Source organism: Sebastes umbrosus, chromosome 3 (genome assembly GCF_015220745.1).
Source record: "Sebastes umbrosus isolate fSebUmb1 chromosome 3, fSebUmb1.pri, whole genome shotgun sequence".
Lineage (NCBI taxonomy): Eukaryota > Metazoa > Chordata > Actinopteri > Perciformes > Sebastidae > Sebastes > Sebastes umbrosus.
The window spans coordinates 6236758-6254128 of record NC_051271.1 but is presented as its reverse complement, the minus strand read 5'-3'; the positions used below and the strand labels follow the sequence as shown (position 1 = coordinate 6254128).

At 38.2% G+C, this 17371-nt stretch overlaps 3 protein-coding genes and 1 long non-coding RNA gene across 5 annotated transcripts; 2 read left to right on the top strand and 2 right to left on the bottom strand.

Moving 5' to 3' along the window:
- Positions 1 to 4796: 4796 nt before the first annotated feature.
- LOC119485429 lies at positions 4797 to 5564 on the bottom strand. The gene is made up of 3 exons (XR_005206263.1): positions 5223 to 5564; positions 4946 to 5116; positions 4797 to 4832 (listed from the first exon to the last, which is right to left on the bottom strand). It is a non-coding gene; the product is annotated as an uncharacterized LOC119485429 (long non-coding RNA).
- A 3085-nt stretch (positions 5565 to 8649) lies between these two features.
- LOC119484323 (ecto-ADP-ribosyltransferase 4-like) lies at positions 8650 to 11100 on the bottom strand. The gene is made up of 3 exons (XM_037763068.1): positions 10858 to 11100; positions 10205 to 10340; positions 8650 to 9990 (listed from the first exon to the last, which is right to left on the bottom strand). Exons 2-3 carry the CDS (start codon positions 10331 to 10333, stop codon positions 9214 to 9216), a joined length of 906 nt encoding a protein of 301 aa, XP_037618996.1. The 5' UTR covers positions 10334 to 10340; positions 10858 to 11100; the 3' UTR covers positions 8650 to 9213.
- Positions 11101 to 11132: 32 nt separating this feature from the next.
- Positions 11133 to 13158, top strand: LOC119484312 (T-cell ecto-ADP-ribosyltransferase 1-like). The gene is given in 4 exon segments (XM_037763055.1): positions 11133 to 11404; positions 11839 to 11988; positions 12099 to 12551; positions 12554 to 13158. Coding segments are annotated over 3 exon segments (945 nt in total). The 5' UTR covers positions 11133 to 11404; positions 11839 to 11934; the 3' UTR covers positions 12992 to 13158.
- Positions 13159 to 14677: 1519 nt separating this feature from the next.
- Positions 14678 to 17030, top strand: LOC119483934 (NAD(P)(+)--arginine ADP-ribosyltransferase 1-like). 2 transcript variants are annotated; one of them, XM_037762443.1, is made up of 3 exons: positions 14678 to 14822; positions 15069 to 15158; positions 15880 to 17030. In XM_037762443.1, the coding sequence occupies exons 2-3, from the start codon at positions 15093 to 15095 to the stop codon at positions 16642 to 16644; spliced, it is 831 nt and encodes a 276-aa protein (XP_037618371.1). In that variant the 5' UTR covers positions 14678 to 14822; positions 15069 to 15092; the 3' UTR covers positions 16645 to 17030. The 2 variants fall into 2 exon arrangements, with proteins under 2 accessions (XP_037618371.1, XP_037618378.1); XM_037762450.1 differs by lacking the exon at positions 14678 to 14822 and adding an exon at positions 14856 to 14962.
- Positions 17031 to 17371: the final 341 nt, after the last annotated feature.

Below are 17371 nucleotides of genomic sequence, written 5' to 3'. Positions count from 1 at the left end.
CCAGACTTTCACATGGAGCTGGACTCGGGGAGTGTTTAGCCTAGCTGAGCATAAAGACTGGAAGCAGGGGGAAACAGAAGCTCAAAAATGCGTCTACTAACACCTCTACAGCTCACAAATGAAGTTGCTGTATCTTGTTTGTTTACTCTGTACTCAAACAGAAATTTTAAAAGTTTCCTTCATTAGACCAAGTTAAAGGTGCAATGTGTAAGATATGGCCATAATTTTAGTTTAACACATTCAAAAATAATCAAAAGAATGTGAAGTAACAGTTTTGATGTTACGCCAAATAGGTAAATGCATTGTGCTGCAGAGATATCTACTGCCAACCAGCAAGGTCTGGTTCGGACTTTCTTGTAATACCACTTGTTTCTCAAGAGGCGATAGTGAGTCAGCGTCCAGTCTGCCTCAGAGAATGAAGAATTAGAGCTGTACCGAGGGCTTGTCAATAATATTGATAATTGGTTTATTGGATTAAATCCAAAGTGGCAGAAACGACAAAACTGTTCGCGACCTCGCCTCGTCCTCAGTGCACCGGGAGGCGTAGTTAGGCAGTTAGTTCGAATTCAGCCAGAGCAAACCCCAGCACCCGGGGTTTGATTCTGGGGTACTGTCCCAACACCCCACCGGATCAGCAAACGTTCTGTTGCTGCCGTTACACAGCTTAGACCCAGCGCTCCACCAGCCCGCTGTGACTCCCGACGCTGGTTGGCTGAATTTGAGTTGCTGCGGCCACCGACTCGGGGTCTGTCTCCCAGAGCTGTTGAGTCCCGACCACTCTCCTCTTGGTAGGGTGGTCTCCTGGACGCAGGGAGGACCACACAAAGGCGGGGGATCATTTTCTCTATCATAAACTATCAAAATCTACCGTAAAGCCCCCGGTTGGCACAAACCCACAGATGGCTAACATAATTTACAAGCCGACTCCACACGTGAAGGTTATAACGTAGCCGTTTTGTGTATTCTTGCCCTGCTGTTAGTTAGTTGTAGGCTTTTTTTTTTTTTTTTTTAACAATTGATGATTGTAAATTTAGATTGTATGAACCCAGTAGAGGTAAATGCTGACCCCTATTTCTTTGGAGCAGGTGGCTGCATTTTACATATTGCACCTTTAAACCCCTGAAATCAACTAAGACACACTTGGCAATGCTTCCTTGTGGAAAAAAATCATTGGAAGACTAAAGCCCTAATAACAACAGTTATCAAGTAACTGTGATGTTTGAACAGGTATACAGTGTTGTGTCCTTCTGGGAAACCTCCTGTAATGATTCATCCCCCCAGGCAAGTCAGGGGAATACCTGTCATGCATGTCACTTCTCTCTCTCACACACCTACGCACTATGGAGGGTGAAACACACTGATACAGTACCTAGATGGCCTCTCCCAAATTCTAGCCTCTCCTAAGGCACTCCCCTCTGACATTGAGATTTATAACTGCCAAGGACCCATGTGACCTGAGATCCTGATGCCAACAAGAAGACGTTAATTTTCAGCAGCAGAGCCAAGTTTATGTGTCGGCGGAGAAGGTAATACTGCTGTCAGCGAGAATACGAACTGACAACTGGCTCAATCACACAGACACTGTGGCCAGTACAGTCTGTAGAGTGTAGTTAGAGCATTTCAAGACAGAAACGTTGTCTTGAAGTGTTGGAATACCTTCATGATAAGGGACAATGGAATTCACCTCTCATAATAACCCAAAAGGGATAAAGTCTTCATAAAAAGACATATCTATGTTTATGTTCTTTGTTGCTACACAACACATGGCAGCCATGCATCAGGCCTCTTCTTCTTTATTTTTTTGGCGTTATCAGCCCAATCTAAACGCTGTACACCCACATACTGTTCGCTTGTTCCGACACACCCGATATTATCAATGCTTTGATATTTTGTTGATGAGTCATTTGTGAAGATTAGCCACTTTATTTATTTGCTTTATTTGTCAGTTTTTCCATTCGATTTGTCATCATCATGGAATATTTGACAATAGCCTTGTCGGCAAAATCCCATCATCTCACAGTGGCAAAAAGGTCAGTGAATGATGAGGCAAATCACGACCAGTGTGGGGCAAGAATCTGATACTTATGAGGAGAGAAAGAATCCATAGAAAGTTGATTTAATCTACACATTAAAACCATTCTGTATCCTGTTGTGGCAATGTGTATGTACTTTTCTTCCTACACTCCAAGGAAAAAATCTGTAAAATAACAGAAAACGTACTGGCAGCTCATTACCCGGACTTTGTACAGTAATTAAAAAACTGAAATTTTGTATTAATTAACAGTATGCCTACAGTAAAAAACAACAAGAATATATTTACTGTTGTTTAATAATGTATCTTGTAAAAAACATTTTCTATTATTTAATGGTGTATCTATACTAAAAAACAAGACATTTTCTATTATTTAAGGGTGTATCTATAGTAAAAACAATACATTTTCTATTATTTAATGGTGTATCTATAGTAAAAACAATAAATTTTCTATTATTTAAGGGTGTATCTATAGTAAAAACAAGACATTTTCTATTATTTAATGGTGTATCTATAGTAAAAACAATACATTTTCTATTATTTAATGGTGTATCTATAGTAAAAACAAGACATTTTCTATTATTTAAGGGTGTATCTATAGTAAAAACAATACATTTTCTATTATTTAATAGTGTATCTATAGTAAAAACAATACATTTTCTATTATTTAAGGGTGTTTCTATAATAAAAACAATACATTTTCTATTATTTAATGGTGTATCTATACTAAAAAACAAGACATTTTCTATTATTTAAGGGTGTATCTATAGTAAAAACAAGACATTTTCTATTATTTAATAATGTATCTATAGTAAAAACAATACATTTTCTATTATTTAATGGTGTATCTATAGTAAAAACAAGACATTTTCTATTATTTAATAATGTATCTATAGTAAAAACAATACATTTTCTATTATTTAATGGTGTATCTATAGTAAAAAAAACAGAACATTTTCTATTATTTGCCACAAAGAATGGTGGAGAGGGGCATAACCAAATAACGGGCGCTCATTTTCATTGACGTTACAACAAATTATCTTACACAAAGCTGCTCAGTTTGTTAACTAAAATGAGTTCTTTAATCTCCCAAACCAAGCGTTGGTTAGTTATGATTAAGGCATTGTGAACACCAGCTCACTAACATTACATAAGCTGATATTAGTAATATCAGCTATATCCAGGAAATTCACAATCGTTACATTATACACATAACCAAACCAGACGGAGCACAGATCAAGGTCCCATAATGCAATTTGTAAAATGTAAATAAACAGAAATATACCCGTGATTCACATGCTATGGACAATTTCTGTTACAGTCATACAAGTGTTAATACACAGATATTTCTTAGAGTGTATGACAATCAGAGTAGAAAAATAAGACCTTACTGGTGATAATTGTTGCATATGTCACATACATAACATTTAGTTTCATGACTGAAATGTCAGTCCTGTGTTCATCTGATTGGGATATACAGTAGCTACTCTCTGATCAGACATACTGTAGAACTTTTACCCAGATACGTGCAGAGTGGCACCTCTGGTGGATATGCAGGCAACAATCTAGTCATCAAGGTGTCACAAAATCCTTCTTAACAGCATATTTCATGCCTGACCTGTATTTGATTATGCAGCCTGCGTCACTGTACACAAACTAAAACAACATAGTCAAGAAGATGAACTTTCCTTTGTTTATGGCCGGGGCGTTGACATATAGCTGACATACTTTCACCTCTTCACTCCCTAAGTAAGTGTTGACATTTTGTGCATGACCATTGTGACATCTCGGAGAAGAATGTGTGTTTGGTGGTGACGGATTAGCTTCTCAAATAACATTCTTCAGTCAGCAATACACAGTAAAATGACCACACTGTTAAGAATTTCCCAGTAAAATAACAGTAAAGAGCTGGAAGCAGGGTTGCCATTATTCTACTGTAAAATTAACATTATTGTACTGTCGCTGAAATTTACAGCTTTGTACTGTTAATGAAAAATACAGTATATACTGTTTTTTTGATTAATTTCACAGTATTTTACAGTTAATTTACTGTTTAAGGATACATTATATAGCTGTTTTTATCCCTTTCTTTTACATTATCTTACTGATTTGTTTCAATGCACTATTTAGGTTGTATTTTTTACATACATTTTAATGAACATTATTTTTTGCCTAGATGAATAGACTTAGCAGGTTACAGACATAGGAATAGTCACACTAAATACAATTAAAGGCACTTGTTAAGAAAAAGGCTATAATTAAGGCTATAAGGCCCAAAATGTCTGTCTATAGCTGGCTACAAGCACAGAATGCAAACCATAACAACATGTGAGTGAAGAACAGAGCTAATTCACTGATTTTCCAATCATGTACAATGTGTGAGAAAAGAACATCTACAGCTTATCTTATTGCACTTTATTTTTTATTTTCATATGAAGTTCAACACAGCGCCAACAAAAACCTGACACAGATAACAAACCAAATTTCAGAAGAAATAGCATTTCTGAAGACATCTGTCAATCTTACTAACCTTACTTTGTGGAACAGTTACAGAGAGTTGAGCTATATCATAGAGTTAAAACAAAACTCTCAAGTAATATTTTGCCTTATATCATAATGAGCACCAACACCACCAGACATGTGACATCATGTCCAACTATGAATATTCAGGCTCTAACAAGGCACATGGATAAGTGTGGAAGTCCAAGTATTGGGCGATAATGGGGGAGTGAGTTAGTGAATGACTTATGGCCCACTCAAAGACGCCAGTTCTCTCAATCCAGCCTTGGTAGCCCGCTGACTGTGTGAGAGAGATATATGAGTTCCAACATAACTTTCATTGTAACTTCTCACATACAAAATCAGCGTGTGTAGCCCTCATTTCCTCTTATCATGTATGTAATGTAAACTCACCATTTTAAATGAAGTCCCACTCAAGTCCATGAGTCCCATCAGCAGAGTGGATACATGTGGATATACGGTTGTAGTCTTGTCTTGTAGCTCGTGAATTTGCCAGTTTTCTTTGAGAAGACTTTGCCCTGTCCATCCTTGGTGCCTCTCTCAGGGTTTATTCCTACGGTGCACCTGAAAAATGATAGTGTTTCTTCAGGTACTGTGTAAAAATCAAGTTGTGTGAATCACTTAGATTAATGCCACAATAAAAATACAGGTTTTACTGAAAGTATCTAACCTTGAGATTAACTTGAGCGTGCAGGTGTAGAAGGTGGAAAATAATGCAGCAAGTCCCATCAAGAAGGTGGGCTGGATCCCCTCACATATGAAGTGGCCTTCAAGGCTGACCATCCAGCGCCAATAGCTTCCTGCTGTTTCACCTGAAACTTAGAAAGAATTTTCCTCAGTCAACTTCATGGATTTTTAGTCAATGTTTGAAATGAATTGTGTTGAGTGGTGTGCATTACTGGTTGAGAAACGTTTTTTTGATCAATTATGAATATTCTGACCATCTGATCTATAGAACATGTGGTTTTCAGATATCATTCAAAAACACTAGTTAGCTAGTAAATAAACTTGCCTTCAATTTTGTATATGCTCTGCTGAATTACCACCCAATAACCAACGTGCACTGAAGTCTTAATGTTACTTTAAATGTTGAAGGGACTTCCATAGACTGTAAAATGTATACACCGTCGTTATGCATGAATTCACTGGCAAAATACATGTGTCAGCACATTAACTTCGATATTAACTTGAATACATAGAAATTAAAATGAGCTCCTTGTGTTGTCCGATTAATGTGCAATCATCTGTGAAATTCTAGCTAGCTGTTGAATCCCTCTATCATGACATGCACATATTCTGTTATGCAAACTAACTGGAAACATCACTGATAAACTTTGCACAGATTTATTAATTAAATAAAATTACTACTCACCAAATAATCAGTAAGATGGGGATGGATGAAGAAAAGAACGGATCCAGCCTCACATGTGCAGATCAGGTGAAATGCTCTTCCCAGAATTCAAAAAATACTGCATGAAACTGTTATTCATGATACTTTAGACAGTTGATCAGCAGTAAAGTGCTGTTTTTTAAGAATACATTATAGTTCAGTTAAAAAACGGCCTATGAGCGTAATTTAACAGATTTTCTTTTGTATTAACAGTAAAGCACTGTTTTTAGCAATAACAGGTTAATACTGTTGAAATTCTGCTGTAAATTAACAGCAATTGTTTACAGTGCAGTATTTATATTACATGATGTTTTGGCTGTCATAAATCTACTAGCTTTACCTGAATGTCCTGGCTGCCTCAGTTGTCCAACCATCACCTCAGCACATTTGTCATCAGCACTGTCCCGTATGTAGGGGTGCTTGAGAAATAAAGAGGAACGTGTAGGAGGGATGTAATGTGTGATGCAATGGTGCCTTCAAATGGGGTCGTGTTTACCGTGTTCACGAGAAGAGTCCATGTGAACGCCCCCCTCTTGTGGTATTCACAACCTCATAAGTGGAAAGTTTCTGAAATCTCAGAGTTTATGACCTGTCAGAAATGGCGGAGGAAGTTAATTATTCGGTACATAATAAGTGAATATATTGCAATTTTAGTCGTATATTGTTTTTCTTCGTAATTCTATAATAAGTCTGAGGAAAATGTTGATATTCCCAACCGCCTAATCCTTTTCCTCTGTCATTATGCCATTTCCTGCATTATGTTACCTGCTTGCTACCTTGCTAAATTGTTAGACTCTGTGGCTTTTAGATGCCGACAGTAACGTTAATATTGCTGTTGCTTAGCAGCGGTGTTCCCACGACTTGACCACTTGAACGCCAAGCACATCGTGTACACAACTTCCCATGTTGTAAACACGAGTTCAGGAGTTTAATTCGCAGGCACCAATACAAACAGAGGAGTGGTGTGTGTGTGTGTACTGTATAAAGGCACCAGTGTGAATAATAAAGTGATTGATAGCTGAATTCCTTTTAGCTGCCTCAGTTTCAGGGTCAGTCAACCTCCACGTCTGTCATCAAATCAATCTGTTCGTCACCTGTCCCGGCTCCCTGCTCTGCACACACCTCTCAGCAATCTACTCGGCTATACTGTATATCAACCCTGGTTTTCCTGCAACTCCTCGTCTGATTGTTCCGTCTACTTCAGTGGTGATTAGACATTTCAGACCGTTCCTTGTGTTATAGTTTTTGTAGACACACTTGTATACACTTTTTTTTTTCACACAATATTTTTATTATGCTTTTAAACACAAACACCAACAAAACCAACAATAAATCAACACACAGTGGCCACAATAACTAAACACCAGATTTAGATCCCTAACACACAGTATACATAGCACATAATATACTCAAAGAGATGATTGTACACGATCACATATGTAGTTGAAAATATCAAAGCATCTATGTATGTATATGTATAAGGATAAGGAGGCGCTCAGTCCGTTACAGTTTATCGCAATCGACACTGATGCAACAACAAAACATTTTAAGAAAAATAAGAAAACAAAACAAAATAAATAAGTCAGCAAATAAATATCTCGCCTTACGACCCAAAAATGGCGAATTTTCAATATTGCAATCTATCAGACCCTTTAGTACACTATTTGTAAGTTTTTCACCAGCATATTTAAAAAAGGATGTCCAAGTCTTAAAGAAATCACCCATTTTACATTTAAATGTATGTTAGATATTCCATTGATATTAGCTCAATTATCAGTTTATACCACTCCACAATTGTTGGTGTTTTTTTTTTTTTTCACTTATATGTTCATTGGGTTTTCTTATTTTCACAAACACAATAAGGATAAAGGCAAAAGAGAAAAAAAAAAAAAAAAAAAAACCTGGTGCAGCTCAGGTAAAAAAAAAAAAAAAAATGTATATAGGAGGTCATAGGGAGTCATAGTGCAGGGAAGTTACAGGATATATGAGTTCATGTTCAAGAGACTCCTTGTGAGATAATGGAAGAGAGTTCGGGGTCCAATATAATTCAGATAGGGTTGCCAGATATTATGGAACTGATCTACTTTGGTGTGTAGAATATTTGTGAGATATTCCAAAGGGACCATCTCAAATATGACTTTTCGCCAGCCTTGTACAGAGGGTTTCTTATCACTGATCCACTGTAGTAGTATATTTTTTCTAGCAGCAAATGTAAGAATGTTATATAACCTTTTGTTGGCTGCAGTAATTATATTTGTACTTGGGATTCCTAAAATCAAAGACATTGGATTCATTTCTAAATCCTTATCAAATATCTTTTCCATTTGACATACTATTTCAGACCAGTACTTCTGTAATTTATGACACGACCAAAGGCATTGGGTTAAGGTACCTATTTCGGTTTTACATTTTAGACACAGAGGAGAAAGTGAGGGGTCAAAAAAAACAACACTTGTATACACTTTAATAGGCAACTCTATCAAAAAGTAAGCACAACTACAAGCCAAGTATTCTTTTCTGTAGGTCTATAAGGCAAGAATACTTAATTATATTATTCTTAAGTATATCTTGATCAAAAGATTAAATGAGTAGCCTATAAGCCAAGTATACTTAGACTTTCTGTATACTATTCATATGAGCCAAGTATACTTAGACTTTTAAGTATGCTTGTCAGTTTGAGCCAAGTATACTAAAGTATACTTTTGTTGAGTATATCTCTGATAAGTACATAAAAAGTAAACTGAAAGTAAACTCTCTTATTTTAAGTTCAAAAAGAAGTATACTAATAGCACACTTGAATAAACTTCATTTTGGTAATGACATCTTAGTGAAGAGAGGGAGCTTTCTTTTTTAGGCTCATTTATATTTGATTTCCCCTTCAGTTGCTTGCTTGTTACCGTGACACGTTGCTGCTAGGTGAGTTGCAACAGGCTTGAAACTTTCAGCAGTTGTGAATTGAGCAACAGAGCACTTTATTACAACATGGCAAAGTAAGTCTGAATTGTGGACCAACACCATTTGCAAATATTATCAAACTATTAACATTTCCTAAATGTATACGTTGCACGTATACCTTATTTTACAGTAGGCAGGATGAACACTATAACCATATTTTCCTTTCTTCACATGAAGTCTTAAAACATGGAAATGTCGGCCTACCCCCTAAGCCACAATATGATTACTGCCAATTGTAAAGCTCATATGACCATCTTTATTTCAAATGAAACCTTGCTTTTTAAACGACAGCTCTAGCTGCGGTGTAAGTGCAGTTCTAGTAAGATGAGGCACTGCAAACAGCAGTTTTCTTACAGTTTTCTAACACCTTCACAATAACCAAGGGTAGCAAAAGACATAGAATCAACGTACAAGTGATGGCAAAAATGAGAAAAAACATGTCCTCTGGTAATACATGTATTCGATGTAACTTATCGCTCTCTCGATCATAAACGCAGTTCAGGTCGCTCCTCAGTCTGTAGATGACTTTACACCTCCGCGTATCCGTCTGTGTGTCTGTGACTTTGAAAACCTCATAGGGAGGAATCAGCACCTGGTTGTTCAGCTTCAAGGCTGAGTAACGTGTTACGTCAGCACCGAAACACGTGTACACTTCTAAACATGAAGCGTTCCTTGTAAAGTTCCCCCCGTCAGAACCTAATACGAAGGTGCTGAACCGAATCAGTTTGTTAGAGATGTTGGGATGTAAAAGAGTCTCTGTTCTGTAATATGTACTAAGACATGTCACCTGACTGTGCTTCAGAATCTGAATGGCTTCGCTCAGGGCAGAATAAAGGGAGCGGGGCTCAAATGTCTCCTTTAGTTGTTTTCCATTACTTTCTGCCGTCTCAAGGTCTTGCTTGACAGGTTGCAGCATAATATTTGAGTACATGTATATGGCCGTCGAATGATGTTTCTCCATGTACTCGTGTGCGGGCTCTCTGGCGTTTTGCTCTGCGTTGCTCCAGGCTTGACTGAAGTTTGTGCTGGCGTCCCATTTCTGCATTATGGCTTTATCAGTCACAACTGTAGCTTTCAGTCTGCAGGTCGGATCCTGCATGAAATGTTGAAATGAGGAAATACATGTTGTTCAGTATTTCTCCAGTAGATGGAGATATACAGTATTAAAATGGAACCTCTTTTGCACAATCCTAAAAAAAACTATTATTTTTTTTCAAACACTATTTGTGAACAGAGTAACTCTTTTTATTTTTATGTTTGAGTCCTGACAATGTTAAATATGTAGTGTTAAATAATGTGTTAAATACCTCCCAATCGATGACCTTCCAGAGAGTCAGATATACGACAACAAACACCAGCAGTCCCGCAAGAAGAAAAGTAATGGCACATGCAGATAATTTTTTTTTCTGACATGCTTGGCTCTCCCGGGAAGGCATAGTGCATCTGGAACAGAGAAAAATCTGTTATTTAACCCAGAAGAACTGAGATCAGAGTGAATGTGAGATGAACAAAAACGTGCAGCACTCCTTAAAGGGATAGTTTGGGTGTTTTGAAGTGGGGTTGTATGAGGTACTTATCCATAGTCAGTGTATTTGTAATTGGCCGTGCCAACTGTCATCTACTGTAGGTAATACGCTGACTACGGATAAGTAGCTCATACAACCCCACTTCAAAACAACCAAACTATCCCTTTAAGTACTGGAACTTAGCACTGCACTGTAATATATATCATTTCATCAAAATATATCCTAGCGTATCATTATAGTTTATCAAATGAGTGTGCTTCCCTCCCCATATCAAGCTCTAAAGCTGTGGGACTTCATATTAAAGTTACTATTTGGTGCTTAGCTATTGACTCTTCACTCATACTGTATCTGCAAAATTTAAAAGTTTAAAAAACACATTACATTTAGAAAAAAAAAATAATAAAAAAAAAATGGGGCATGTTTTTATAACTTACCAAATCCTGAGCGGCACTACGGAGAAGCTTTGTCTTTTATGTGAGGAGATGAGCTGTCATCAACCTTTTCCAGAGTGAAAAATGTCCTCTGTTTTAGTCCACTTGTGTTGTGTTTTACAAACCGATGACATGCAGTACCTTTGTTTATTTTAACCCCGAGCAAGCTACCAAACCGGATTTACATGAGGAACCTCCCTCTGGCAATGCCAGCAGGGAAATAACAGAGCCAGTGTGGTGCAAAGGTTTCATTTATGCTTGACAAACACATAGGTACACATAACGTGAGAATATGCTGCAAACTAGGAAGAGAAAAAAATGCTTGTGGTAAAAATAAAAATGCAGTTTATTCTCACTAAAATACTGTTCAAACATCACATGCAAGATAAGATCCATAATAGCTCCTCGCCTTTGAGCAAAGGTGTGGGAGAATGTCTGTGCTGTTTGGTCATACCTGTAAATCCTGTGAGCCGGAACTTGTTTGCAAACAACAACGCACCCGCACTCTCTCATAGGAATATCACTCTGCTGAAGAAAGCACTCGGTAAAGGTAAGAAAAAAACAATCAGATGTCATACATTGTTTGTGGAGAGGATGTTTATCGATGGTCCAGGCTAAGGAAATATTATGTGGGTCCTGATTATGGTTTATCTCTTACATGTCAACCACTAGACGTGTACTTTTACTTTTGTTTGTTTAATTTTTGAATTGTATTTATATTAAACAAAAATGCATTGAAACTTCTTAGTATAATAGAAGAATATGAATTACAGGTACAGCCCTTATAGCCCTTAATTTAATTTATTATTATTTTCATGTATAATTATGCAATAATCTATGAGCCATGTTGTTTGTAAATTTGAATTTGTTCAATAAAAGAAACATGCTTTTCATAACATTTTCTGCATGCATCTTGTTGTCATCCAATCCTAACACGGCTAGCTTACATTTTTAGCCACAAGCGTTGTCTTTCTTTTCATTCAGATATGAGGTTTGGCAAACGACCAGTGTGTGAGCGGAAGTCACTGAGAAATTGGCCAACCCTTTGTGTGTTGTTGGCAGTGGCGCTCCTTTTGTATCATGACCCATTTCTACTACTCTGGAGGACTGTGGTGGGTGACAGCTCTTTCTTTTGTATGCACCAAAAACATTTTCCCTGTTATTTGTAGCAGTAAATTTACACTGACTATTACCAAATCTTCTGTAATTGTTAGTTTTGTTTATTTTCTTATCCGTCACTGCAGAAAACTAAGACCGGGGCTTTACCTCTGGACATGGCGACGGATTCCATTGACGACATGTACGACGGCTGCCGGCCCGAAACTGCCTCTGTGATCGACCTGTTTGGCGTGTTTGAGTGGCACTTCAACAGAAACTTCGGCGCTGCCTGGGCTTTGGCTGAAAGCAGAGCAAAGAAACCCGAGCACAAGCAGCTGAAAGAAGAGCACGCCACAGTTATGTACATGTACACAAAGTTGAAACCTATCCGACAAGATTTCAACAGAGCAGTGAAAACGGGGAAATACAACTACAGCACGGACGGATTCAGGTTCCACTATTTCTACTTCTTCCTGACTGAGGCCATTCAAGTTCTGCGTCACAACCAGACGTCGTGCAGAACCACCTATCACAGGACGTGGAAACACTTTGACCACGACGTCATCAACGCAAACATGCGTTTTGGTGCTTTCACCTGGGGGCTTCAAGCAAGCAGTCGTTTGGTTTTAACGGCAACGTGTCTTGTTTTGAGATCTACTCGTGCTTCGGTGCTGATATAACACATTACTCCGCCAGCAGGCAAGAGGGACAGGTACTGATTCCTCCCTATGAGGTCTTCAAAATCACTGATGTCCTGACAGACGACCCGTGGTGCAGCGTGGTCTACAAACTACAGAGCACCAAAGTACCAAAGAGGGATTTAAATTGTAAATTGAATCAAAGTCGATTCAAAACATATTTTGGAGCCGTTTTAACACACTTGCATTTCAGTGTTGGGTTGATTTTAGCACATATCCTGCTGTTGATTATCATTTCTTTAGTCCTTATAAAACGCAGGCAGAAGCGTTTTGTGGCTTCGGTGCTGTGTGCTCTGCAGGTGCTGATGATTATTGTGGTGATAGTGAAATTTAACAGTTGATCAGAGAGGAATGGCGTGTTGATGGGACACTTTATCTTGTGGTGTTTGTCAATGAGAGAATTTATTAACTGTGTTTTTTAAAGTTGTGAGGAAATAAAACTGTCCCCTTTGTTAGCTCGCTATTCAGAGGCCATACTGTGCACAATAAATGCAATAAAAACTCATAACTCTTGTTGATTATTGACATAAATATCAGGTAATTCCCTGAAAACAACCCATATTTAGTGGTTACTTAATGGTACCAGTAGGAGAACATAAAAAAATCCCAAGCAAAAGGTTTTTGAACAATTGTTTGACTGTTTAAATTTACAGCTTGACAAATTTCAAAGTTTGCTGTTGATACCTTAAAACTATATAATTTATTGGGACTAGGGCGGTCAATCGATTTAAATATTTAATGGCAATTAATCACATTATTCGCGATTAGTCGCAAATTAATCACACATTTTTTATCGGTTCAAAATGTACCATAAAGGGAGATTTGTCAAGTATTTAACACTTTTTTCAACATGGTAGTGGACAAATATGCTGCTTTTTGCAAATGTATGTATATATTTATTATTGCAAATCAGTTAACAACACAAAACAATGACAAATATTGTCCAGAAGCCCTCGCAGGTACTGCATTTAGCATAAAGAAATATGCTGAAATCATAATATGGCAAACTGCAGCCCAACAGGCAACAACAGCTGTCAGTGTGTCAGTGTGCTGACTTGACTATGACTTGCCCCAAAACTGCATGTGATTATCATAAAGTGGGCATGTCTGTAAAGGGGAGACTCGTGGGTACCCATAGAACCCATTTTCATTCACATATCTTGAGGTCAGAGGTCAAGGGACCCCTTTGAAAATGGCCTTGGCAGTTTTTGCTCGCCAAAATGTAGCGTAAGTGTGGAGCGTTATATCCTCTCCTTTGCGACAAGCTAGTATGACATGGTTCCGTAGATTTTGTAGTTTCATATGATGCCAGGTAGGTAGGCAGGCTGTTCAATCACTTCATTCAGGTTTATTACAGTCCTGTTTGAGAAGCTAGAGGGATGTGTTAAATTTCTAATTTAAAGCTGTCATTAGTTGGAGACCGACCTAGTGTATTTATACAATACGTTTGTACTCTGTTATTGAAATATTAAAGGTTATGGTTATTATTGCATGCTTAATAATGTTAGCAATGTTTTCCTGTTACCCTGAATAATAATCTATATCCATTTTTAGGGTCAAAATACAGCTATTAACTTTAAAGGAATGCTTTCATTGTGTGTTTTTTTTCATATTGCATTGCAACAGCCTGTTGAAAGTGATCATATACCCTCCTTAATCAATGCTGATGCTAATAGATAAAGGAGTGATGATACAGTACATGCTTTGAATTCCTCAGATATGGATAGATATAGCTATGCCGTGTTCTAGGCAGACAGGATGACATGCAGCAGATGATAGAATGCTCATTATAATCCTAAGAGACTTGACTTGGACTTACAAAACATAACTTCTGAGCATGAGTCTGAGTCCTGACAGCCGATACCGTATTTTATTTCCATTTTCTTTTTTTGTCATATTTATTGATTGCTGTCGGCATGTATAAAGAGTTGTTTCTAAAATACATAACCCATCCCTAGCTTTAAGGTATTTGTGTCTTAGGTACAACTGGCATGATTCCCAGATGCATAGACCCATCACAATCAAAGAGGGAATGAGTTGATCATGAAGTCCTCGTGAAGGTCCCGCCCATGATTGGAATGGCCTGCAGCTGGTGAAAGACCAACAGGAGCTCAGCTTAACAGATAACCCACAAGTCACCAAAGTGGAGCTACATGTGAGAACTGAACTGTGGTAAGTGAGAAATAAGTCTTCATTTCTTTCCCAGTGTTTGAGCTAGATTCAAAATAAATGTCCACTTCAAAGCCTGTTTCGATCCATCCAAATTTTACATTATTATTTTTACATTCAATTAATTAACATTACTCAGCAAGGTTAGAGGAAGCCAGCAGATTCAAATAAGATAACTGGAAATGGAATGATTTACACAGAAAATGTAATGTATAATTGTGTTTACTGAAAGAGACTGTTTGTGTGCAGGTTTCTATTCTATGCTGGTGGGAGATGGCGATGATGGCAGTTTGGGCAGCAGTGCTAATGACGTGTGGAGTCTTCACAGGAGTTGCAAAGGTACTGTATAAACTGGGTGGCTGCTTGTTTAAAGCTGTAGTGTGTAGAAATGGAGCAAATATGATTAAACTGTCACTATATCCTGACAGTAGTGCATGAGACAGGTAATCTGAAAAAAAAAAGAATGTGCCTCTGTGTCCTCCGGTGCTCCTAATGGCATCTGCAAGATTTCACAGACTGGAGGAAAACAACCAATCAGAGCCGAGCTGGAGCCTGCCGTCTTTGAGCAGCTGTCAATCACTCACAAACTCTGATCAAACGGTCAAATTAGGCAGCGCTGATCAAATATGAATCAATATTCTGTTACTGTAATGCCTATTTCTTGCCTCAAATGTTTTCAGAATCATCTTGTAGTGTACTGTTTAGCTGTAAAATGAGAAAGTTTGTGACCCAGCAGCCATGTTGAGATCAGTTGAGGAAATACCAAGCACTGCCCACCAGCCGGAGCACAGCCAATAGGAACGCTCTCTTTCTCTGAAATGACCTGTGATTGGTCAAAGTCTCCCGTCAGGGGCTAGATTTTCTAAAGCATGAGGAGGAGCAGAAGTCTAGTTTTCTCTCAGAACACTTGAATTACAATATGCTGCAAGTTTATTATGAACTTTTTGCACATGATGCCAAAAACGTGTTGCCTATTGAAGCTTTAAGTGTGACTGCTGCGTACTGACATCTGTAGGTAAGATTATCACCAAGTAAGACTTATATTTCAATGTTTTTTCAGAGCTCTGCAGAACCTGCAGCGTTAAAAGGTCAAGTTCCACTGGATTTGGCTCCAAACGCTGTTGATGACATGTACGCTGGTTGCAAAGACAAGATGGAGTACAGAGTGAAGAAGGAGTACCTGGCGAATGAGAAAAACAAAAACAAGAATTTCACCCTGGCCTGGGGCGAAGCAGAAAAATACTACAACAAGAAATGGAAGCGTAAAACGGGAAAGCGACCCTCCACCTCTCTGGGGAAAGAACAGATCATGGCTATTTATGCTTATACCCTCGACAAACCAAAAATCTATCTCGACTTCAATTATGCAGTTCGAACCCAGAAATCTAAGTACAAGACCACGTTTCGATATCACACGCTTCACTTCTTCCTGACTGATGCCCTCCAAACTCTCAACGCCCGCAAACCTGAAAAGGAAAGATGTCTCACTGGCTACCGCAGAGTGGACAGCTACTTCAGCCAAGACGTTCTCAACAAGGTGATCCGCTTTGGCTCGTTCACCTCCAGCTCGATGGGTTGGTACCCCAGCGCCGAACGATTTGGAGACAAGTCATGCTTTGAGATTATCACGTGCTCCGGAGCAGACGTCTCTCTGTTCTCTAAGCTCGGGGAGTCGGAGAGAGAAGCCCTGATTCCTCCTTATGAAGTCTTTAAAGTCGCAAAGATCGAGAGGAGGTCTGGCCAAAAGAGTCTTCCATGTGAGGTGGTCTATAAACTGAAAAGCGCAGGAAAAGCTCTCTCAAATTTGAATTGTGCTCTTTTCTGAAATAAGCAGTGTCGTGCATTTAACATACTAATGTGTGATGTTAACAAAACATGCAACATAATATATTGGGCTGCACCAGAATTTCTCATTATTCTCAAAATGAATGTGGATATGATTTAAATAAATGCATAATGTCATTTTTGACTAGTCTCTTAATATACAAATATAGCCAGTAATTTTTTAATATCTGAATGACTAAAACTTTAAAAGCCAAGTGGTCAGAATTTAAGAGGTTGTGAAAACGTATTCAGATCTCTGTATCTATTCTAATGCAGCTGTGTTCTCTTGTATAATCGATGTCATCTGCACTTTGATAAATTTAATACATTAAAGAAAAACAATTGTAAAATCCTGTCAAATGTAATAAAATATTTTTGTTTCACAAATTGTTTGTCAAATCAATGTCACCACACACTTCCTGCACCCTCACTGTGAAGGTACTTGAGTCATAAGAGACATAGTTCTATAAGTATAGGCTCACTGCACTGGCATCACGCAACTGATGATGTCTTAAAGGTTCCCTGTTAAGTTTTGACCTGAAGTAGCGCTATATGGAGTGGCTTGTTTTATGAGTGGGTCTTCATTTTGTTTGTACATGCGTGTGAGGTTGTACTGTATGTGCATGCGCACATGCATGCAGGTGATGCGTTACACATTCCTGCCAATAATTTCACACTATTCCACTGATCTACAGGTGGCTCGCACACACAGAACAGACAGCTGGCAC

Excerpts from the sequence above, each read along its gene's own strand:
- LOC119484323 (XM_037763068.1), bottom strand. The coding sequence starts at position 10,333 with ATGCCTTCCCGGGAGAGCCAAGCATGTCAGAAAAAAAAATTATCTGCA. Across the intron at positions 9,991-10,204 it reads GGAAGGTCATCGATTGGGAG|GATCCGACCTGCAGACTGAA; the intron begins GTATTTAACACA and ends CATTTCATGCAG.
- LOC119483934 (XM_037762443.1), top strand. The coding sequence starts at position 15,093 with ATGGCGATGATGGCAGTTTGGGCAGCAGTGCTAATGACGTGTGGAGTC. Across the intron at positions 15,159-15,879 it reads TCTTCACAGGAGTTGCAAAG|AGCTCTGCAGAACCTGCAGC; the intron begins GTACTGTATAAA and ends ATGTTTTTTCAG.